Raw genomic sequence first — 19,532 nt, 5'->3', positions numbered from 1 at the left:
AGCCATAATAGTTGCTGCTACCCCCAGAGCAGGTGACCCTGACAGTGTCTCCCACCTTGGCCTTAATCTCGGGTGGCTGCTGAGTCAGTGCTGCCTGGACCAGGGAACCTGGAGAGGGAGAGAAGAGAGAGGAGAAGAAGGAGATCAATCTGTGCCCCAGGAACACAGCTTTCCTAGAGCAGCAGGATGTGCCCTGCATGCAGAAGCCCTTCCCAGGCACAGTGAGTTTGGCCATGGCATCTGAGCCGTAGGTGAACACTGTGAGGAGGGGAGGGGCCCAGGCCATGATGCAATACCACCAGCTCCATGTCCTCATCCTTGTTTGGGCTGTGCTGTGGTCCTTGTCTAGCTTTTAAGCCACCACATGTCATGGCTCCTCCATGAAATTAAGACTCCATTCACAAGGCAGGAACCTGCCAATATATCTTTCCCCAGCACCTGCTCACCTCACTCATTAGAGGATACTTCCCATACCATATTTCAACTGCTGAGAAAAACTGCCAGATTTATGATGAGTTACACGTGACATGGTGATGGCCAAACGTCCAAATGGCAGAACAGGGTGTTGGTCCCACCAGGGATCCCTAAATCCAAGGGCCTCTGATGTACTATCCATCTGCATAACCATTCCTGTAAACTGCAGTTCTCAAACCTCAGTCATTCCACAGAAACAGCATCCCCCAGCCATCCATGGTCAACAACAACCATCCTGCAGGGGGCTTCAATCCTGACCAACACTGCTGTCCCAGCCACCACAGAAATAGACAGCCTCGTCCTTGGCTTGGACCCCAGTGATGGTTAACGTGCCCCCAGAGCCGGAGAATCGCGAAGGGATGTCCGAGGGTCTCTTGTCATTGTTGTAGATCACAGTGACAGGGCCAGTGCCAGGGACCTTCTGCTGGTACCAGCCATAGCCATAGTAGCTGCTACTCCCAGAGCAGGAGATCCTGACAGTCTCTTCCACGCTGGCTGGCAGCAAGGATGGTTGCTGACTCAGTGCTGCCTGGACCAGGGAATGTGGAAGAGGAGAGAAGACAGGGGAGAGGAGTGGAGCCAGTCAGTGTCCCAGGAGCACAGACCTGCCTGGACAAGATTACAGGGAATGCAACAGTCAAGGACAGAATAGACAGAGACAAGGTCACAGGCACATTTGAGGAGAAGAGCCCAGCCCATTGCAAATGGCTGCACAGAAGAAGTTCTCGCAGCACAGTAGGAGATGGTCATCAGTATCAGGAGGCTGTGGGGGACACAGCTACACCAAGAGCTGCTAGGAGGGAGAAGGATCAAAATCTTTCCTCTGCATTTTGAGTCTCAGTCTCTTTCTGTTATTCATGGTCGCCACACACCATAGCTGCCACTGCTGCTGTCATAGCCACCACAGAAATAGACAGCCTCGTCCTCAGCTTGGACCCCAGTGATGGTTAACGTGCCCGTGGAGCCGGATCTGGATCCGGAGAATCGCGAAGGGATGTCCGCGGGTCTCTTGTCACTGTAGTAGATCACAGTGACAGGAGCAGTGCCAGGGATATTTGTTGGTGACAGCTATAGCTGTAGCTGCTACCAGAGCAGGTGATCTTTACGGTGTCTCCCACCTTGGCCGTAATCTCGGGTGGTTGCTGAGTCACCGCTGCCTGGACCAGGGAACCTGGAGAGGGAGAGAAGAGAGGGGAGAAGACGGGGGTCAGTCAGTGTCCCAGGAGCACAGGCCTGCTTGGGCAGCAGGATGGGGTCCCTGTGCCCAAAGGCCCAGTGCTGGCACAGCGAGTCTGGCCATGGCACCTGAGCTGTGGGCGAGCAGTGCAAGGAGGAGAAGGGCCCAGGCTAAGGTGCAATCTCACCAGCTCCATGTCCTCACAGTGATGGGGCTGTGCTGCGGCCCTCGATCCACTTTTAAGCCCCTATCTGACCAGGCACAGGCTCTTTATGGATACATGGCAACCAATGTTCCCTGGAGCTCTTGTCCCACAGATCTCTCCACTACAGACACCTCTGTCCCACCAAAAGGCAGCAGGATTGGTCTGGGTTGCCTGCTCCTTCCTCACCATGCCTGCTGAGCTCTCAGACCAGCCAGGGACCATCCTGACCCTATTCCTGCCCAATAGGACCATGGCCTTGGTGCACACATTCTGCTTCAACCGAGGGTAACACCCTGGGCTTCTCTGAATTGCCACAAGAGAAGAGCAGAGCAGAGAAAAGGGGCTTTGAAAGGGAATGGGAACCACACCAAGACCAGGAGCTTCCAGGCTCAACACCACAAAGGAAAATCACGTCCGGCCGGGGACAGCCCCTCTGCCGCCTGCGCACAGCACGGCCCAGGGCAGCCGCCAAAGGAGCCGGCGGGGCTGCTCTGAACCTCGCTGGCACCTGGCTGCCCACAGCCCCTTTGCCTCCCGCCGGGCCCGTGAGCCTCCTGCCTGTGCAGCGGAGCCACACTGACACCGTGTGGGGACAAGCAGGGCCTCAGGGACAGCAGTGCAGGAACTGAGAGCAGAGCCAGGGCCAGGACTCTGCCCTTGCTGCCTCTCACCCCTGCCACGGCTTCCACCAGGTGCAGGGATTGCTCCGGCCCTGGCCACAACCATCAGGGTTTCTGCATGGCACCGTGGCCACTCTGCTCCCAGGGGAGAGCCTCTCACACAGACACAGGGTCCTTTGGCACAGTTGCTGTGACCAGAGATGAGTGTGCATCAGCCCTGAACTGGCAGGGACCCGCACCACTTGGATCTCCTGCTGCTATCACAGATGACAGTGACAGGGACTTGTGCTGGGAGCAGGCACAGCCACTGCTACTGATCTTGAAAGTCTCTCCCATGTTGGCTGACACCTTGGAGAGCCAACTCAGAGATGCTGCTTGGACCAGGGAATGTAGAGAGGGAGAGAAGGGAGAAGAGAGGTGTCAGTCAGTGCCCCAGGACAGCCCTCTCTGACCTGCTGGACAGGGCTGCTGTGCCGAAAAGTCCTGATGGAACAGAGGGGTCACTGCCTCAGACAGAGCTCACGGCCTGAGCTCAAGGCCAGGGCCCCATGAAGAACCCTGGCAGAGCTAGAGGATGTGGCTGGCAGCAGAATGAGGTGGTGGGGCTGAGGACAATGCCATGCACTGCAGAGCCCCTGGACTCCCGTGCCCAGCATGAGGAAAGGAGGAGGCCATTCAGAGCCAGTGGTGATGGAGGGAGGACAAGAAGCTGCACCAAGCCCAGAGCCCTGCTCAGCCCTGAGAAAGAGGGCAGAGAAGCTCCATCTTTAGCTCCTTTGTACCTCATTTCCACATCTCTATCACCATACCAACTGCTGCTGCTGCTGTCCCAGCCACCACAGAAATAGAAGCCTCGTCCTAGGCTTGGACCCCAGTGATGGTTAACATGGCCGTGGAGCCGGACTGGGATCCGGAGAATCGTGAAGGGATGTCCGAGGGTCTGTTAGTGCTCTCATAGATCAGAGTGGCAGGGGCAGTGCCAGGGACGTTCTGCTGGTACCAGCCATACCAGTTCCCATTGCTAGCCCCAGAGCAGGTGATCCTGACAGTCTCTCCCACATTGGCTGACATTGTGGATGGCTGAGTCACTGCTGCTGCCTGGACCTGGGAACGTTGTGTGGGAAAAAATAGAGGGGAAGAGAGGAGGTCAGTCAGTGTCCCAGGTACACAGACCTGCCTGGACAAGATTACAGGGAATCCAACGGATAAGGAAATGGTCACAGACCTTTGAGAGGCAGAGCCCAGCCAATTGCTGAATGGCTGCACAAGTAGCTTTGGCAGCACAGAAGGACCTGGCCATCAGTACCAAGTGTCTGTGGGGGACACAGCTACACCATGAGCTGCCAGGAAGGAGAAGGCCAAAATCTTTCCCCTGTTTTTTGACTCTGTCACTTTCTGTTACTCACCGTTATCTCACACCATAGTAGCTGCCACTGCTGCTGTCATAGCTACCACAGAAATAGACAGCCTCGTCCTCGGCTTGGACCCCAGTGATGGTTAACGTGGCCGTGGAGCCGGAGGCAGATCCGGAGAATCGCGAAGGGATGCCCGAGGGTCTGCTGTTATCAGCATAGATCACAGTGACAGGGGCAGTGCCAGGGACCTTCTGCTGGTACCAGGCAAAGTACTGTTTGGGATTGCCTTCAGAGTAGGTGATCTTAACAGTCTCTCCCACCTTGGCTGTAATCTCAGGTAGCTGAGTCAGCGCTGCCTGGACCAGAGAACCTGGAGAGGAAGAGAAGAGAGGGGAGAAGATGGGGGTCAGTCAGTGTCCCAGGTACACAGACCTGCCTGGACAAGATTACAGGGAATCCAACAGTCAGACAAGGACACAGTCACAGACATTTGAGAAGCAGAGCCCAAGTGTCTGTGGGGGACACAGCTACACCATGAGCTGCTAGGGGAGGAGAAGACCAAAATCTTTCCCCTATTTTTTGAGTCTCTGTCACTTTCTCTTACTGTTACCTCACACCATAGTTGCTGCTGCTGCTGCTTTCATAGCTACCACAGAAATAGACAGCCTCGTCCTCGGCTTGGACCCCAGTGATGGTTAACGTGCCCGTGGAGCCGGATCTGGATCCGGAGAATCGCGAAGGGATGCCCGAGGGTCTGCTGTTATCCCAATAGATCACAGTGACAGGGCCACTGCCAGGGACCTTCTGCTGGAACCAGGCATAGTTGCTGCCACTGCTACCCCCAGAGCAGGTGATCCTGACGGTGTCTCCCACCTTGGCTGACATCTCAGGTGGCTGAGTCAGCGCTGCCTGGACCAGGGAACCTGGAGAGGGAGAGAAGAGAGGGGAGAAGTTGGGGATCAGTCAGTGTCCCAGGAGCACAGATAAGCCTGGGCAGGGGAATGTGGCCCCTCTGCCCTCCAGGCACAATGACTCTGGCCATGGCACCTGAGCTGTGGGTGAGCACTGCAGAGGAGGAAGAGCCCAGGCTATGGTGCAATCCCACCAGTTCCATGACCTCACACTGATAGGGCTGTGCCATGGACCTTGACCAGGAGAGCTGCTGCTGTCCTGGCCACCACAGAAATAGACAGCCTCGTCCTTGGCTAGGACCCCAGTGATGGTTAACGTGCCCGTGGAGCCGGATATGGATCCAGAGAATCGTGAAGGGATGTCTGAGGGTCTCTTATCATTAAGATAGATCACAGTGACAGGGGCACTGCCAGGGACCTTCTGTTGGTGCCAGCCATAGTTGTTGCTGCTCCCAGAGCAGGGGATCTTCATAGTTTCACCCATGTTTAATTACACTGAGTATGGCTGACTCAGTGATCCTGCCTAGTCCAGGGACCCTAGAGAGGGAGGGGGTAATACTAGAAGGATCAATTATTTCTCCCCAGGAATACAGCCCTGCCCAGGCAGTGTGGCAGTCCGCTGTGCCCAATGGTTCTGATGCCACATTGGGAAAGACAGCCTCAAGACAGAGAGGAAGATTAGAGACCCATGGCCTTGGAAGGAGAGCTGGCAGAAGCAGAACAGTAGAACAACACCCTCTGAGGGCAAGGGACCTGGTCATGGGTACAGAAACATGGGGGAATCAGGGCCCAGCCTGGCCCAGGGCAATGCAGCAGAGGCAGCTTCAGCAGCAGCAGCTGCAGCAGGAGGGAGCAGCCTGACGCAGAAGGCAACAGGGCTGGGGATGAGGCAGTGCTCTTCCTATTATGGGAACAGGGGCAAGAGTCCCCTCCTGTGCCTTGTCATGCACATTCATGTCCTTAGGCAGGGGACAGGAACCTGCCTCAACTCCACTATCACAGCTTTGTTTGTCCATGAGAAAAAAATGGCTCAAAAGCTTCTCTTGACATTGGCTTCTGTGTCTCCTTCCCCATTACTCACTGGCTTCATCATCCCCACCAGTACTGCTGTCGTCCCAGCTACCACAGAAGTAGACAGCCTCGTCCTCTGCTTGGACCCCAGAGATGGTTAACGTGTTCGTGGAGCCGGATGTGGATGCGGAGAATTGCGAAGGGATGTCTGAGGGTCTCTTGTCATTAGCATAGATCACAGTGACAGGGCCACTGCCAGGGACCTTCTGCTGGTACCAGCCATAAGCATAGCCGCTGCTACTCCCAGAGCAGGTGATCCTGACAGTGTCTCCAGTCTCTCCTACCTTGGCTGACATCTCAGGTGGCTGAGTCACCGCTGCCTGGACCAGGAACCTGGAGAGAGAGAGAAGAGAGGGGAGAAGCTGGGTGTCAGTCAGTGTCCCAGGAGCACAGGCCTGCCAGGGCAGCAGGGTGGGGCCCCTGTGCCCAAAGGCCCCATTCTGGCTCAGCAAGTCTGGCCATGGCACCTGAGCTGTGGTGAGCACCGTGAGGAGAGGAGGGGCCCAGGCCACAGTGTGATCCCACCAGCTCCATGTCCTCACACTGTGGCACCCAACACCCTCTTATGTGCCTGCCTACCTGGCCCTCCATAGAAATGTGTCTCCCAACATCTCCTGCTGGCTTCTGTGCCACTGCTTCTTCTCTTTCTTGCCCACCAATGCAGCAAGATAACTTCAGGCCACCTGCTCCCTTGGGCACTCAGCTGGGAAAAAGAGGTCCTGCTCCAAGCACAGGTGGTGGATCTTAGAAGCTGGTGTGCTTCAGGAGCCACAGGACTATGCTCAGCTGGATTGAGTTGTGTGAGCAAAGACCCCTCAATCTTAGCAAAGATCAGCTCTTCCAGCCACTTTCTTCTCATGCAGGGGCTTCTGCGCCAAGCTCTGCACCTGCAGCTGCCCGAGCCAAGCCCATGGCTCCCACCAGTGCTGAGGTGCCACATCACCCTTACTGCAGGCACTGCCCCAGCACCAGTGACTCTCCCCCTTGTCAGCAGCACCAGAGGGAACAGAAGGGCTCTGCATCCTGAAGCCCCTGGAGCACAAGGGCAAGTGCCCAGCCTGGCCAGCCCCACACACCTGCACAGACCTCTCTGCCCCAACTCTCCCCAACCTGCCTCTGCCTTTCCATGCTGCTCCTTTGGCTGTGGAGGCAGACAAGGAAAATTGCAAAGGCACGCTCGGGAGTACGTTGTTGCTCTAGTGACAGGGACCCCCTCTGGGAACAGCCACCATAAGTCAAGATACTGCTAAGGCCAGAGAGGCTGATCTTTGTGGTTTCTTTGAGATTAGCTGAAAGCAAGGATGGCTAAATAGCAATACTTCCAGGACCAGGGGAGCTGGAGAAGGAGACAAGAAAAGAGATTGTTCAGTAAGGCAGGGAGCTCTACCCTGATGCTTGATACTGGAATGTAGGGAATCCTCACAGAACTCTGCCATGGTAGGTTTTGTATCACATCAACAATCTGCTGCACAACTGTAGCAGCATCACTGCTGCTGTCCCAGTTACCACAGAAATAGACAGCCTCGTCCTCGGCTTGGACCCCAGTGATGGTTAACGTGTTCGAGGAACCAGACCCAGATCCGGAGAATCGTGAAGGGATGTCCGAGGGTCTCTTGTCATTCTGGTAGATCACAGTGACAGGGCCACTGCCAGGGACCTTCTGCTGGAACCAGCCATAGTTGCTGTAGCTACTCCCAGAGCAGGTGATTTTCATGTACTCTCCCACAGTGGCTGACACCAGGGATGGCTGAGTCAGTGATGCTGCCTGGACCAGGGAACCTGGAGAGAGAGAGAGGAGAGGGGAGGACAGGAGGTGAGTCAGTGAGCTGGGAGCACAGATCTTTCCAGGCCGTGGGACAGGGACAGCATTCCTGTGCTCAAAGTCCCCATCAGGTCACACTGAGTTTGGCCAGGTTATCTACACCAGAGATGAAGAACAATGCAAGGAAGGGGACAAGGTCAGGCAGGTGCCAGCTGCTCAGACATCACAGGATGGGGATGGGCTCAGGCTCCTTGCTGTTGTGGGGTCATAGCGGGATGCTGTCCTTGGTTGGGGGTTCCCTGAGGGCCAGAGGTGCTTGGGGGCTCCTGCAGAGGCTGAAAGTGAGCCCAGTGGACTGGCACTGAGTACACACAGCCAATGCAGCCTTAGCCCAGCAGCTGCCCTTGAACACAACAAAGCATTCTCTGACTAGCACAGGTCTGCCCTGGCAGCCTCATGAATGATGTCAGAGCGCCAGCACCCATGGGAAATATTACTTCCTAGGCTTTGAAGGCAAAGATTTGGCCCATCCCCCTGGCACTCGGTGTTGGGGCCACAAGGCTAAACTGTCTTGGGTGATGTCGAGGGGCTCCTGATGCAGTTTGGCTGGGGGCTGGGCAGGGAGGCAGCCAGCAGGGCCCTGGACACCAGCTGAGGAGCACAGGGGGACTTTGGCCCTGGCTCAGTGCACAGGGATAGGGCTGCAGGGAGGTCATCCCTTCCCCAAATGACAGAGGATGGGCACAGCGATGGGACTGTAAGAGGCAGCTGAGGCGGGAGGGTTTTGTATCACTTCCCCATTGTTCAGTGTCACTGTGCAGCATCACTGCTGCTGTCCCTGCCACCACAGAAATAGACAGCCTCGTCCTCGGCTTGGACCCCAGTGATGGTTAACGTGGCCGTGGTGCCGGATGCAGAACCGGAGAATTGCGAAGGGATGCCCGAGGGTCTGTTGTTATCCTGATAGATCACAGTGACAAGGGCAGTGCCAGGAACCTTCTGCTGATGCCAGCCAGCATAGCTCCAGCTGCTAATCCCAGAGCAGGTGATCTTGATAGTGTCTCCCATAATGGCTAACAGTGAAGATGGCTGAGTCAGTGCTGCCTGGACCAGGGAACCTGGAGAGGGAGAGAAGAGAGGGGAGAAGACAAGGGTCAGTCAGTGTCCCAGGAGCTCAGACCTCCCAATGGAAGATCATGTGGCCCCTGTGTCCAGAAACCCTGTTCAGGCACAGCAAGTCTGGCCATGGCACCTGAGCTGTGGGCAAGCACTGAGAGTAGAAGTGCCCAGGCAATGGTGCAATCCCACCAGCTCCATGTCCTCACAGTGATGGTGCTGTGCTGTGGGTCTTGACCCTCTTTTAAGTCCCTATCTGCCCAGGCACAGGTTCTCCATGGATATGTAGCACCGCATGTTCCCTGGAGGTCCTGTCCCAGTGCTACCACAGCGTGCTGCAGGCACCTCTGTCCCACCAAAGATGGCTCGGGTTGCCTGCTCCTTCCCCAGTATGGCTGATGTACTCTCAGATCATCTGGGGACCACTCCGTGCCTGTTCCTGTCCAGTAGGACCATGGCCTCTATGCACCAGGAGCTCTGTGCACAGAGCAGGGAACAGCACCACCTGACCGTGGGGACACATCCACCTGCCCTTGAGCGCCCAAGGCTGGTTGGTGCCTCCTGGTCCCAGGGCACTGCACTCCCTGGGTGCTGATCATCAGCAGGGACAGAGCAACTTGGAAAACCACATCCTGCTTCAACCTAGGGTAACACCCTGGGCCTCTCTGAATTGCCACAAGAGAAGTGCAGAGCAGAGAAATGGGGCTTTGAAAGGGAATGGGAACCACACCAAGACCAGGAGCTTCCAGGCTCAACAACACAAAGCAAAATCACGTCCGGCCGGGGACAGCCCCTCTGCCGCCCGCGCACAGCACGGCCCAGGGCAGCCGCCAAAGGAGCCGGCGGGGCTGCTCTGAACCTCGCTGGCACCTGGCTGCCCACAGCCCCTTTGCCTCCCGCCGGGCCCGTGAGCCTCCTGCCTGTGCAGCGGAGCCACACTGACACCGTGTGGGGACAAGCAGGGCCTCAGGGACAGCGCTGCAGGAACTGAGAGCAGAGCCAGGGCCAGGACTCTGCCCTTGCTGCCTCTCACCCCTGCCACGGCTTCCACCAGGTGCAGGGATTGCTCCGGCCCTGGCCACAACCATCAGGGTTTCTGCACGGCACCGTGGCCACTCTGCTCCCAGGGGAGAGCCTCTCACACAGACACAGGGTCCTTTGGCACAGTTGCTGTGACCAGAGATGAGTGTGCATCAGCCCTGAACTGGCAGGGACTGGCAGGTTACCTGAATGTCCATAAATCATGACAGGGATTGTCCCAGCTCCTCTGAGCAACCATAGCACAGGACATTTTGAGGGCAGGGACTAGTAGCCCCACCACAGATCTTTACTTCCGTGAGCCATGTCATTTCAATGTCTTCCAGCACCACTGAGGGTCTCTTCGAGCTTATCACAGACACCATCAGAGGCCTTCTGCTGGGACCAGGTACAGCCACTACTACCCTGGGACCAGAAGGTCTTGATGGTTTCTCCCAGACTGGCTGACAATGAGGATGGCTGATTCAGAGATGCTGCCTGGGTCAGGGACTGTGGAGAAGGACAAGAGAGGGCAGTAGAGGGGTTTCACCCAGTGTTCCAGGAACATGGTCATCTCCTGGGCAGGGGGATGGGGAATACAACACTCGAAGGAGAATAGGTGCAACCACAGCCCCTAGTGAATCTGAGGAACAGAGCCAAGCCAAATGTACTCTAAGGCATCCCAGCACGGGGGCACCTCTGGCAATAAAAGGAGAATGTGGTCATCAGAGGCAGTGGGATGGGGGGAAAAGCCACACCATGGGTATTGTAGGGACTAGGATAATGATCCCAAGCCCCAAGTTTGCTTCCAGTGTGCTAGGACACAAAACGGGGGACATTTGTACCCATGGTCATGCAGAGGAGACAAAAACCTGCCCCAGCCTCAGATTCATCACTCTGCTTTGCAATGAGAAGAACAGTAAAATGCCATTTTTATTTCCTCTGTATATAATTTGAAAATCTGTCATTTTCATTACACCAACATAGCTGCTGTCCAAGCCACCACAGAAATAGACAGCCTCGTCCTCGGCTTGGACCCCAGTGATGGTTAACGTGCCCCCAGAGCCGGAGAATCGCGAAGGGATGTCCGAGGGTCTCTTGTCATTGCTGTAGATCACAGTGACAGGGCCAGTGCCAGGGACCTTCTGCTGATACCAGCCATAGTAGCTGTTGCTGCTACTGGAGCAGGTGATCTTGACAGTGTCGCCCACCTTGGCTGACATCTCAGGTGGCTGAGTCACTGCTGCCTGGACCAGGGAACCTGGAGAGGGAGAGAAGAGAGGGGAGAACCTGGGGGTCAGTCAGTGTCCCAGGAGCACAAACCTGCGTGGCAACAGGATGAGGTCCCTGTGCTCAATTGCCACAAAGATACCATGAAGTGGACTAGAGACACACACAGAACACAGGGCCTGAGGGTGCCTCCGCCGTGCTGATCAGCATTGCTTCCATCATTGCTACCACAGAAATAGACAGCCTCGTCCTTGGCTTGGACCCCAGTGATGGTCAAGGTGGTTATGGAGCCGAATGTGGATTCAGAGAATCGTGAAGGAGTGCCTGAGGGTCTCTTGTTGTCATTATAGATCACAGTGAAAGGGCCACTGCCAGGAACCTTCTGCTGGAACCAGCCAAAGCGAAAGATGCTGGTAAACCCCAGAGTAGGTGATCCTGATTGTGCCTTCCACCTTGGCTGACAAAGAAGACAGCTGACTCAATGGTGGAGAGGGAGAGAACAGAAGGGAGAAGAGGGGAGTCAGTCAGTGTCCAAGGGGCACAGACTGGGCAGCAGGGTGGTGTGGTGCCCCTGTGCCCAAAGGCCCCAAGATGCAATGGAGGGGCCCAGAGCCATACACAGAACCCAAGGCATGAGGGTCTTGCAGGGAGAAAAGGCAGCAGCAAGAGGAAAGAGAATGCTGGAGTCAGGGCTTCCACGGTGCTGACCACTGCTGCTGCTGTCATTTTTACCACAGAAATAGACAGCTTTGTCCTCGGCTTGCACCCCAGTGATGGTTAACGTGCCTGTGAAGCTGGACTGGGATCCGGAGAATCGCGAAGGGATACCTGAAGGTCTCCTGTCATTCCAGTAGATCACAGTGACAGGGCCACTGCCAGGGACCTTCTGCTGATACCAGCCATAGCTGCCGCTACTCCCAGAGCAGGTGATCCTGACGGTGTCTCCCACTTTGGCTGATACTGAGGATGGCTGAGTCACTGCTGCTGCCTGGACCAGGGAACCTGGAGAGGGAGAGGAGAGAGAGGAGAAGGACAGGGGTCAGTCAGTGTTCCAGGAGCACAGGATTGGTCTGATAAGGTTATGGGGAATGCAGCAGTTAAAGGAGAACAGACATGGAAAATGGCCACAGGCACAAGTCAGGAGCAGAGCTCAGCCCTAGGTATCCCAGCACACAGGCACCAACAGGATGACATGGTCATTACTGTTTGTCTTAGTGGAGTGGGAGACAAAGACATTAGTTTTGTAGGAAGTAGAACAATGATCCCCAGCCGCAAAGGCACTTTCTAATATTTCGGACATTAAATGAGCCAAATTAAGAGCTATGGTAGTGCAGATGAGACAAAAACTTGCCCCAGTACCACATCCACAACTCGGCTTAATTATGAGAATGACAGAAAATCGCCATTTTCACTTCCTCTGTACCTTACTTGAAAATCTCTTTGTCACTTTAACCAGCACCACTGCTGTCCCTGCCACCACAGAAATAGAGAGCCTCGTCCTCGGCTTGGACCCCAGTGGTGGTTAATGTGCCCGTGGTCCCGGATGTGGATCCAGAGAATCACTAAGGGATGCCTGAGGGTCTGTTGTCATTCCGGTAGATGACAGTGACAGGGCCACTGCCAGGGACCTTCTGCTGATACCAGCCATAGTCGCTGTAGCTACTGCCAGAGCAGGTGATTTTCATGTACACTCCCACAGTGGCTGACGCCAAGGATGGCTGAGTCAGTGATGCTGCCTGGACCAGGGAACCTGGAGAGAGAGAGAGGAGAGGGGAGGACAGGAGGTGAGTCAGTGAGCTGGGAGCACAGATCTTTCCAGGCCTTGGGACAATGATTGGACCCCCATGCTCAAAGTCCCCATCAGGTCACACTGAGTTTGGCCAGGTTATCTACACCAGAGATGAAGAACAATGCAAGGAAGGGGACAAGGTCAGGCAGGTGCCAGCTGCTCAGACATCACAGGATGGGGATGGGCTCAGGCTCCTTGCTGTTGTGGGGTCATAGCGGGATGCTGTCCTTGGCTGGGGGTTCCCTGAGGGCCAGAGGTGCTTGGGGGCTCCTGCAGAGGCTGAAAGTGAGCCCAGTGGACTGGCACTGAGTACACACAGCCAATGCAGCCTTAGCCCAGCAGCTGCCCTTGAACACAACAAAGCATTCCCTGATGAGCCCTGGTCTGCCCTGGCAGCCTCATGAATGATGCCAGAGCTCCAGCACCCATGGGAAATATTACTTCCTAGGCTTTGAAGGCAAAGATTTGGCCCATCCCCCTGGCACTTGGTGTTGGGGCCACAAGGCTGAATCCCCTTGGGTGATGTTGAGAGGCTCCTGATGCAGCTGGGCAGGGAGGCAGCCAGTAGGGCCCTGGACACCAGCTGAGGAGCACAGGGGGACATTGGCCCTGGCTCAGTGCACAGGGATAGGGCTGCAGGGGGGTCCCTTCCCCAAATGACAGGAAAAGGGCACAGTCATAAGACTCTTCAGAGGCAGCTGAGGCGGGAGGGTTTTGTATCACTTCCCCATTGTTCAGTGTCACTGTGCAGCATCACTGCTGCTGTCAGCACCACCACAGAAATAGACAGCCTCGTCCTCGGCTTGGACCCCAGTGATGGTTAACGTGCCCGTGGAGCCGGACTTGGATCCGGAGAATCGCGAAGGGATGCCCGAGGGTCTGCTGTTACTGTTGTAGATCACAGTGACAGGGCCACTGCCAGGGACCTTCTGCTGATACCAGCCATAGTTGCTGTTGATACCAGCCATAGTTGTCACTGCTACCAGAGGTGGTGATCCTGGTGGTGTCTCCCATGTTGGCTGACACCGAGGATGATTCACTACTGCTGCCTGGACTACAGAATGTGGAGAGGGAGAGGGTAGAGGAGGATGAGCCAGCCTCCCAGGAGCACAGACCTTCCTGGACAAGGTTACAGGGAATGCAACAGTCAAGGACAGAATAGCCAGAGACAAGGTCACAGGCACATTTGAGGAGAAGAGCCCAGCCCATTGCAAATGGCTGCACAGAAGAAGTTCTCGCAGCACAGTAGGAGATGGTCATCAGTATCAGGAGGCTGTGGGGGGCACAGCTACACCAAGATCTTTGTAGGGAACAGGACAATGGGCCCCATCTGCACAGTAACTTTCTAATCTTTTCAACAGCAAAGAGAGGACATCCCATGCTGTGGCCATGCAGAAGTGACAGGAATATGCCTCATCTGCACATCCAGCCAGGATGGAGAAGGACCAGAATTTTTCCTCTGGTTTTGGAATCTCTCTGACTTCCTGGTACTCACTGTCACCGTAGACCATAGCTGCCACTGCTGCTGTCAGCACTACCACAGAAATAGACAGCCTCGTCCTCGGCTTGGACCCCAGTGATGGTTAACGTGTTCGTGGAGCCGGATAAGGATCCGGAGAATCGCGAAGGGATGCCCGAGGGTCTCTTGTTACTATCGTAGATCACAGTGACAGGGCCACTGCCAGGGACCTTCTGCTGGAACCAGCCATACCAGCTGCTGCTAGCCCCAGAGCAGGTGATCAAGACAGTCTCTCACATGTTTGCTGACATCTCGGGTGGCTGAGTCACTGCTGCTGCCTGGACCAGGGAACCTGGAGAGGGAGAGGAGAGAGAGGAGAAGGACAGGGGTCAGTCAGTGTTCCAGGAGCACAGACCTGCCACATTAAGGTTATGGGGAATGCAACAGTCAAAGGAGAACAGACATGGAAAATGGCCACAGGCACAAGTCAGGTGCAGAGCCCAGCCCCAGGTATCCCAGCACACAGGCACCAACAGGAGGACATGGTCATTAGTAGTAGGTCAGAGAAAAGGGGGAGACAAAGCAACACTATGGATTTTGTAGGGAGCAAAACAAAGATCACCAGCCACAAAGTCACGTCCTAGACTCTAGTACACAAAATGGGCAAAATTCAGGGCCAGGATCATGTAGAAGAGACAAAAACTTGCTCCACTCCCACATCCACAGCTCTGCTTGGTAATGAAAAGGACTGAAAATCGATGCTTTTAGTTCCTCCGTACCTCACTTGAAAATCTCTGTCACCATAACCAGCACCACTGCTGTCCCAGCTACCACAGAAATAGACAGCCTCATCCTTGGCTTGGACCCCAGTGATGGTTAACGTGCCCGTGGAATCGGACTTGGATCCGGAGAATCGCGAAGGGATGTCTGAGGGTCTCCTGTCATCGTAGTAGATCACAGTGACAGGGCCACTGCCATAGCTGCTGCTACTACCAGAGCAGGTGATCGTGACGGTGTCTCCCACCTTGGCTGTAATCTCGGGTGGCTGCTGAGTCACCGCTGCCTGGACCAGGGAACCTGGAGAGGGAGAGAAGAGATGGGAGAAGACGGGGGTCAGTCAGTGTCCCGGGAGCACAGGCCTGCTTGGGCAGCAGGATGGGGTCCCTGTACCCAAAGGCCCAGTGCTGGCACAGCGAGTCTGGCCATGGCGCCTGAGCTGTGGGCGAGCAGTGCGAGGAGGAGAAGGGCCCAGGCTAAGGTGCAATCTCACCAGCTCCATGTCCTCACAGTGATGGGGCTGTGCTGCGGCCCTCAATCCACTTTTAAGCCCCTATCTGACCAGGCACAGGCTCTTTATGGATACATGGCAACCAATGTTCCCTAGAGCTCCCTCCACTGCAGGCACCTCTGTCCCACCAAAAGGCAGCAGGATTGGTCTGGGTTGCCTGCTCCTTCCTCACCATGTCTGCTGAGCTCTCAGATCAGCCAGGGACCATCCTGACCCTATTCCTGCCCAGTAGGACCATGGCCTTGGTGCACACATTCTGCTTCAACCGAGGGTAACACCCTGGGCTTCTCTGAATTGCCACAAGAGAAGAGCAGAGCAGAGAAAAGGGGCTTTGAAAGGGAATGGGAACCACACCAAGACCAGGAGCTTCCAGGCTCAACACCACAAAGGAAAATCACGTCCGGCCGGGGACAGCCCCTCTGCCGCCTGCGCACAGCACGGCCCAGGGCAGCCGCCACAGGAGCCGGCGGGGCTGCTCTGAACCTCGCTGGCACCTGGCTGCCCACAGCCCCTTTGCCTCCCGCCGGGCCCGTGAGCCTCCTGCCTGTGCAGCGGAGCCACACTGACACCGTGTGGGGACAAGCAGGGCCTCAGGGACAGCAGTGCAGGAACTGAGAGCAGAGCCAGGGCCAGGACTCTGCCCTTGCTGCCTCTCACCCCTGCCACGGCTTCCACCAGGTCCAGGGATTGCTCCGGCCCTGGCCACAACCATCAGGGTTTCTGCATGGTACCGTGGCTACTCAGCACCCAGGGGAGAGCCTCTCACACAGACACAGGGTCCTTTGGCACAGTTGCTGTGACCAGAGATGAGTGTGCATCAGCCCTGAACTGGCAGGGACCCGCACCACTGTGGATCTCCTGCTGCTATCACAGATGACAGTGACAGGGACTTGTGCTGGGAGCAGGCACAGCCACTGCTACTGATCTTGAAAGTCTCTCCCATGTTGGCTGACACCTTGGAGAGCCAACTCAGAGATGCTGCTTGGACCAGGGAATGTAGAGAAGGAGAGGGGAGAAGAGAGGTGTCAGTCAGTGCCCCAGGACAGCCCTCTCTGACCTGCTGGACAGGGCTGCTGTGCCGAAAAGTCCTGATGGAACAGAGGGGTCTCTGTCTCAGACAGAGCTCACGGCCTGAGCTCAAGGCCAGGGCCCCATGAAGAGCCCTGGCAGAGATAGAGGATGTGGTTGGCAGCAGAATGAGGTGGTGGGGCTGAGGACAATGCCAGGCACTGCCGAGCCCCTGGTGTCCTCGTGCCCAGCATGAGGCAAGGAGGAGGCCATTCAGAGCCAGTGGTGATGGAGAGGGGGATTGAAGCTGCATCAAGCCCTCAGGTCTACTCAGCCCTGAGAAAGAGGGCAGAGAAGCTCCATCTTTAACTCCTTTGTACCTCATTTCCACCTCTCTCTTTATCCCCATACCAACTGCCGCTGCTGCTGTCAGCACCACCACAGAAATAGACAGCCTCGTCCTAGGCTTGGACCCCAGTGATGGTTAACATGGCCGTGGAGCTGGACAAGGATCTGGAGAATCGCAAAGGGATGCCCGAGGGTCTTTTGGTATCATCGTAGATCACAGTGACAGGGGCAGTGCCTGGGGCCTTCTGTTGATACCAGCCATAGTTGCTGTTGATACCAGCCATAGTTGTCGCTGCTACCAGAGGTGGTGATCCTGGTGGTGTCTCCCATGTTGGCTGACACCGAGGATGATTCACTACTGCTGCCTGGACTACAGAATGTGGAGAGGGAGAGGGTAGAGGAGGATGAGCCAGCCTCCCAGGAGCACAGACCTTCCTGGACAAGGTTACAGGGAATGCAACAGTCAAGGACAGAATAGCCAGAGACAAGGTCACAGGCACATTTGAGGAGAAGAGCCCAGCCCATTGCAAATGGCTGCACAGAAGAAGTTCTCGCAGCACAGTAGGAGATGGTCATCAGTATCAGGAGGCTGTGGGGGGCACAGCTACACCAAGATCTTTGTAGGGAACAGGACAATGGGCCCCATCTGCACAGTAACTTTCTAATCTTTTCAACAGCAAAGAGAGGACATCCCATGCTGTGGCCATGCAGAAGTGACAGGAATATGCCTCATCTGCACATCCAGCCAGGATGGAGAAGGACCAGAATTTTTCCTCTGGTTTTGGAATCTCTCTGACTTCCTGGTACTCACTGTCACCGTAGACCATAGCTGCCACTGCTGCTGTCAGCACTACCACAGAAATAGACAGCCTCGTCCTCGGCTTGGACCCCAGTGATGGTTAACGTGTTCGTGGAGCCGGATAAGGATCCGGAGAATCGCGAAGGGATGCCCGAGGGTCTCTGGTTATTGTTGTAGATCACAGTGACAGGGCCACTGCCAGGGACCTTCTGCTGATACCAGCCAGCATAAGGATAGCTACTGCTAAGCCCAGAGCAGGTGATCCTGACAGTGTCTCTAGTCTCTCCCACCTTGGCTGACATCTCAGGTGGCTGAGTCACCGCTGCCTGGACCAGGGAACCTGGAGAGAGAGAGAAGAGAGGGGAGAAGCTGGGTGTCAGTCAGTGTCCCAGGAGCACAGGCCTGCCAGGGCAGCAGGGTGGGGCCCCTGTGCCCAAAGGCCCCATTCTGGCTCAGCAAGTCTGGCCATGGCACCTGAGCTGTGGTGAGCACCGTGAGGAGAGGAGGGGCCCAGGCCACAGTGTGATCCCACCAGCTCCATGTCCTCACACTGTGGTACCCAACACCATCTTATGTGCCTGCCTACCTGGCACAAGCCCTCCATAGAAATGTGTCTCCCAACATCTCCTGATGGCTTCTGCTGCCACTGCTTCTTCTCTTTCTTGCCCACCAATGCAGCAAGATAACTTCAGGCCACCTGCTCCCTTGGGCACTCAGCTGGGAAAAAGAGGTCCTGGTGCAAGCCAGGACACCAGAAGCTGGTGTGCTTCAGGAGCCACAGGACTACACTCAGTTGGATTGAGGTGTGTGGGCAAAGGCCCCTTAACCTCAGCCAAGTTCCATGTCAAGGGATGGCAGGAACATTTCCTACCCTACCTTGCCATTGCATCCTCTGCTGCCACCTTCATCAGGCCTGCCACCCTGTTGTCATTCATTCACTGTGCATCCCCTGAGACAGCTTAGCCCTTCCAGCCACTCTCTTCTCATGCAGGGGCTCTGCGCTGAGCTCTGCACCTGCAGCTGCCCCAGCCAAGCCCATGGTCCCCACAAGTGCTGAGGTGCCACATCACCCCTAGTGCAGGCACTGCCCCAGCACCAGTGACTCTCCCCCTTGTCAGCAGCACCAGAGGGAACAGAAGGGCTCTGCATCTTGAAGCCCCTGGAGCACAAGGTCAAGTGCCCAGCCTGCCCAGCCCCACACACCTGTTTAATGATGTCCTTGTGCATGAAGTAATTAGAACATCAGAACATGGTGCAAACCCTCCTTTGTGGTCAATGTGTTGCATGAGCTCAGCTAAAGTCAGGATGGTTTTGATATGCTGTTGGTCATACTTGACATACTCTGGAATCGTGGCCTGATCAGAATGACTACAACAGCCTTGGTTCTCCCACAGTTGCTCTTAGCTCTCTAAAGATGCAATTTCAACTCTCTCCCTCTAAATACCATACAACGCAGAAAAGGTGGGTAGAGGACTTGTGAAATGCTGACTTAATTTCTGCTCTCCCAGACTAAACAGCGCTGTTCCTGTCTATATACAGAGCCTCATTTCTCTTTGTTTTGTCCCATTCATCTTCCCCATATTTTTGACTTTGTGTATGCTTGCCTAAACTGCATAAAATAAAAATTAAACAAAAATATAGATGAAAGTCTGTCTACAGAGGTGCTGAAGATAAAAACCACAAAAACCAAACAATGGTGGAATATCCTGCTTCAAAATATCTGTAGAATGCTATTGCAATCATAAATGATATACACAAGTAGTACCAGTTATCAGATAAAATCTACTTGCATTGTTTTCATTGTTCTTTCCCAGAAGTCATCAAGTGAAATAATGGCTCCATCAGCAGATTGTCTTGGAAATCTTGTTTTTCCAAAAGCTTGAGAGCTTTAGCCTTAGCAATT

The 19,532-nt window shown here is 55.4% G+C and overlaps 1 pseudogene and 1 gene segment (V, D, J or C); both read right to left on the bottom strand.

The window, feature by feature from the left end:
- Positions 1–3,884: 3,884 nt before the first annotated feature.
- On the bottom strand, positions 3,885–6,109 carry LOC131565878 (immunoglobulin lambda-1 light chain-like; annotated as a pseudogene).
- An 11,534-nt stretch (positions 6,110–17,643) lies between these two features.
- Positions 17,644–18,564, bottom strand: LOC131565877 (Ig lambda chain V-1 region-like). The segment is given in 3 exon segments: positions 17,644–17,969; positions 18,104–18,179; positions 18,506–18,564. Coding segments are annotated over 3 exon segments (461 nt in total).
- Positions 18,565–19,532: the final 968 nt, after the last annotated feature.

This window comes from Ammospiza caudacuta, chromosome 18 (genome assembly GCF_027887145.1).
Source record: "Ammospiza caudacuta isolate bAmmCau1 chromosome 18, bAmmCau1.pri, whole genome shotgun sequence".
NCBI lineage: Eukaryota > Metazoa > Chordata > Aves > Passeriformes > Passerellidae > Ammospiza > Ammospiza caudacuta.
This window is presented reverse-complemented; position numbering and strand designations above follow the sequence as displayed.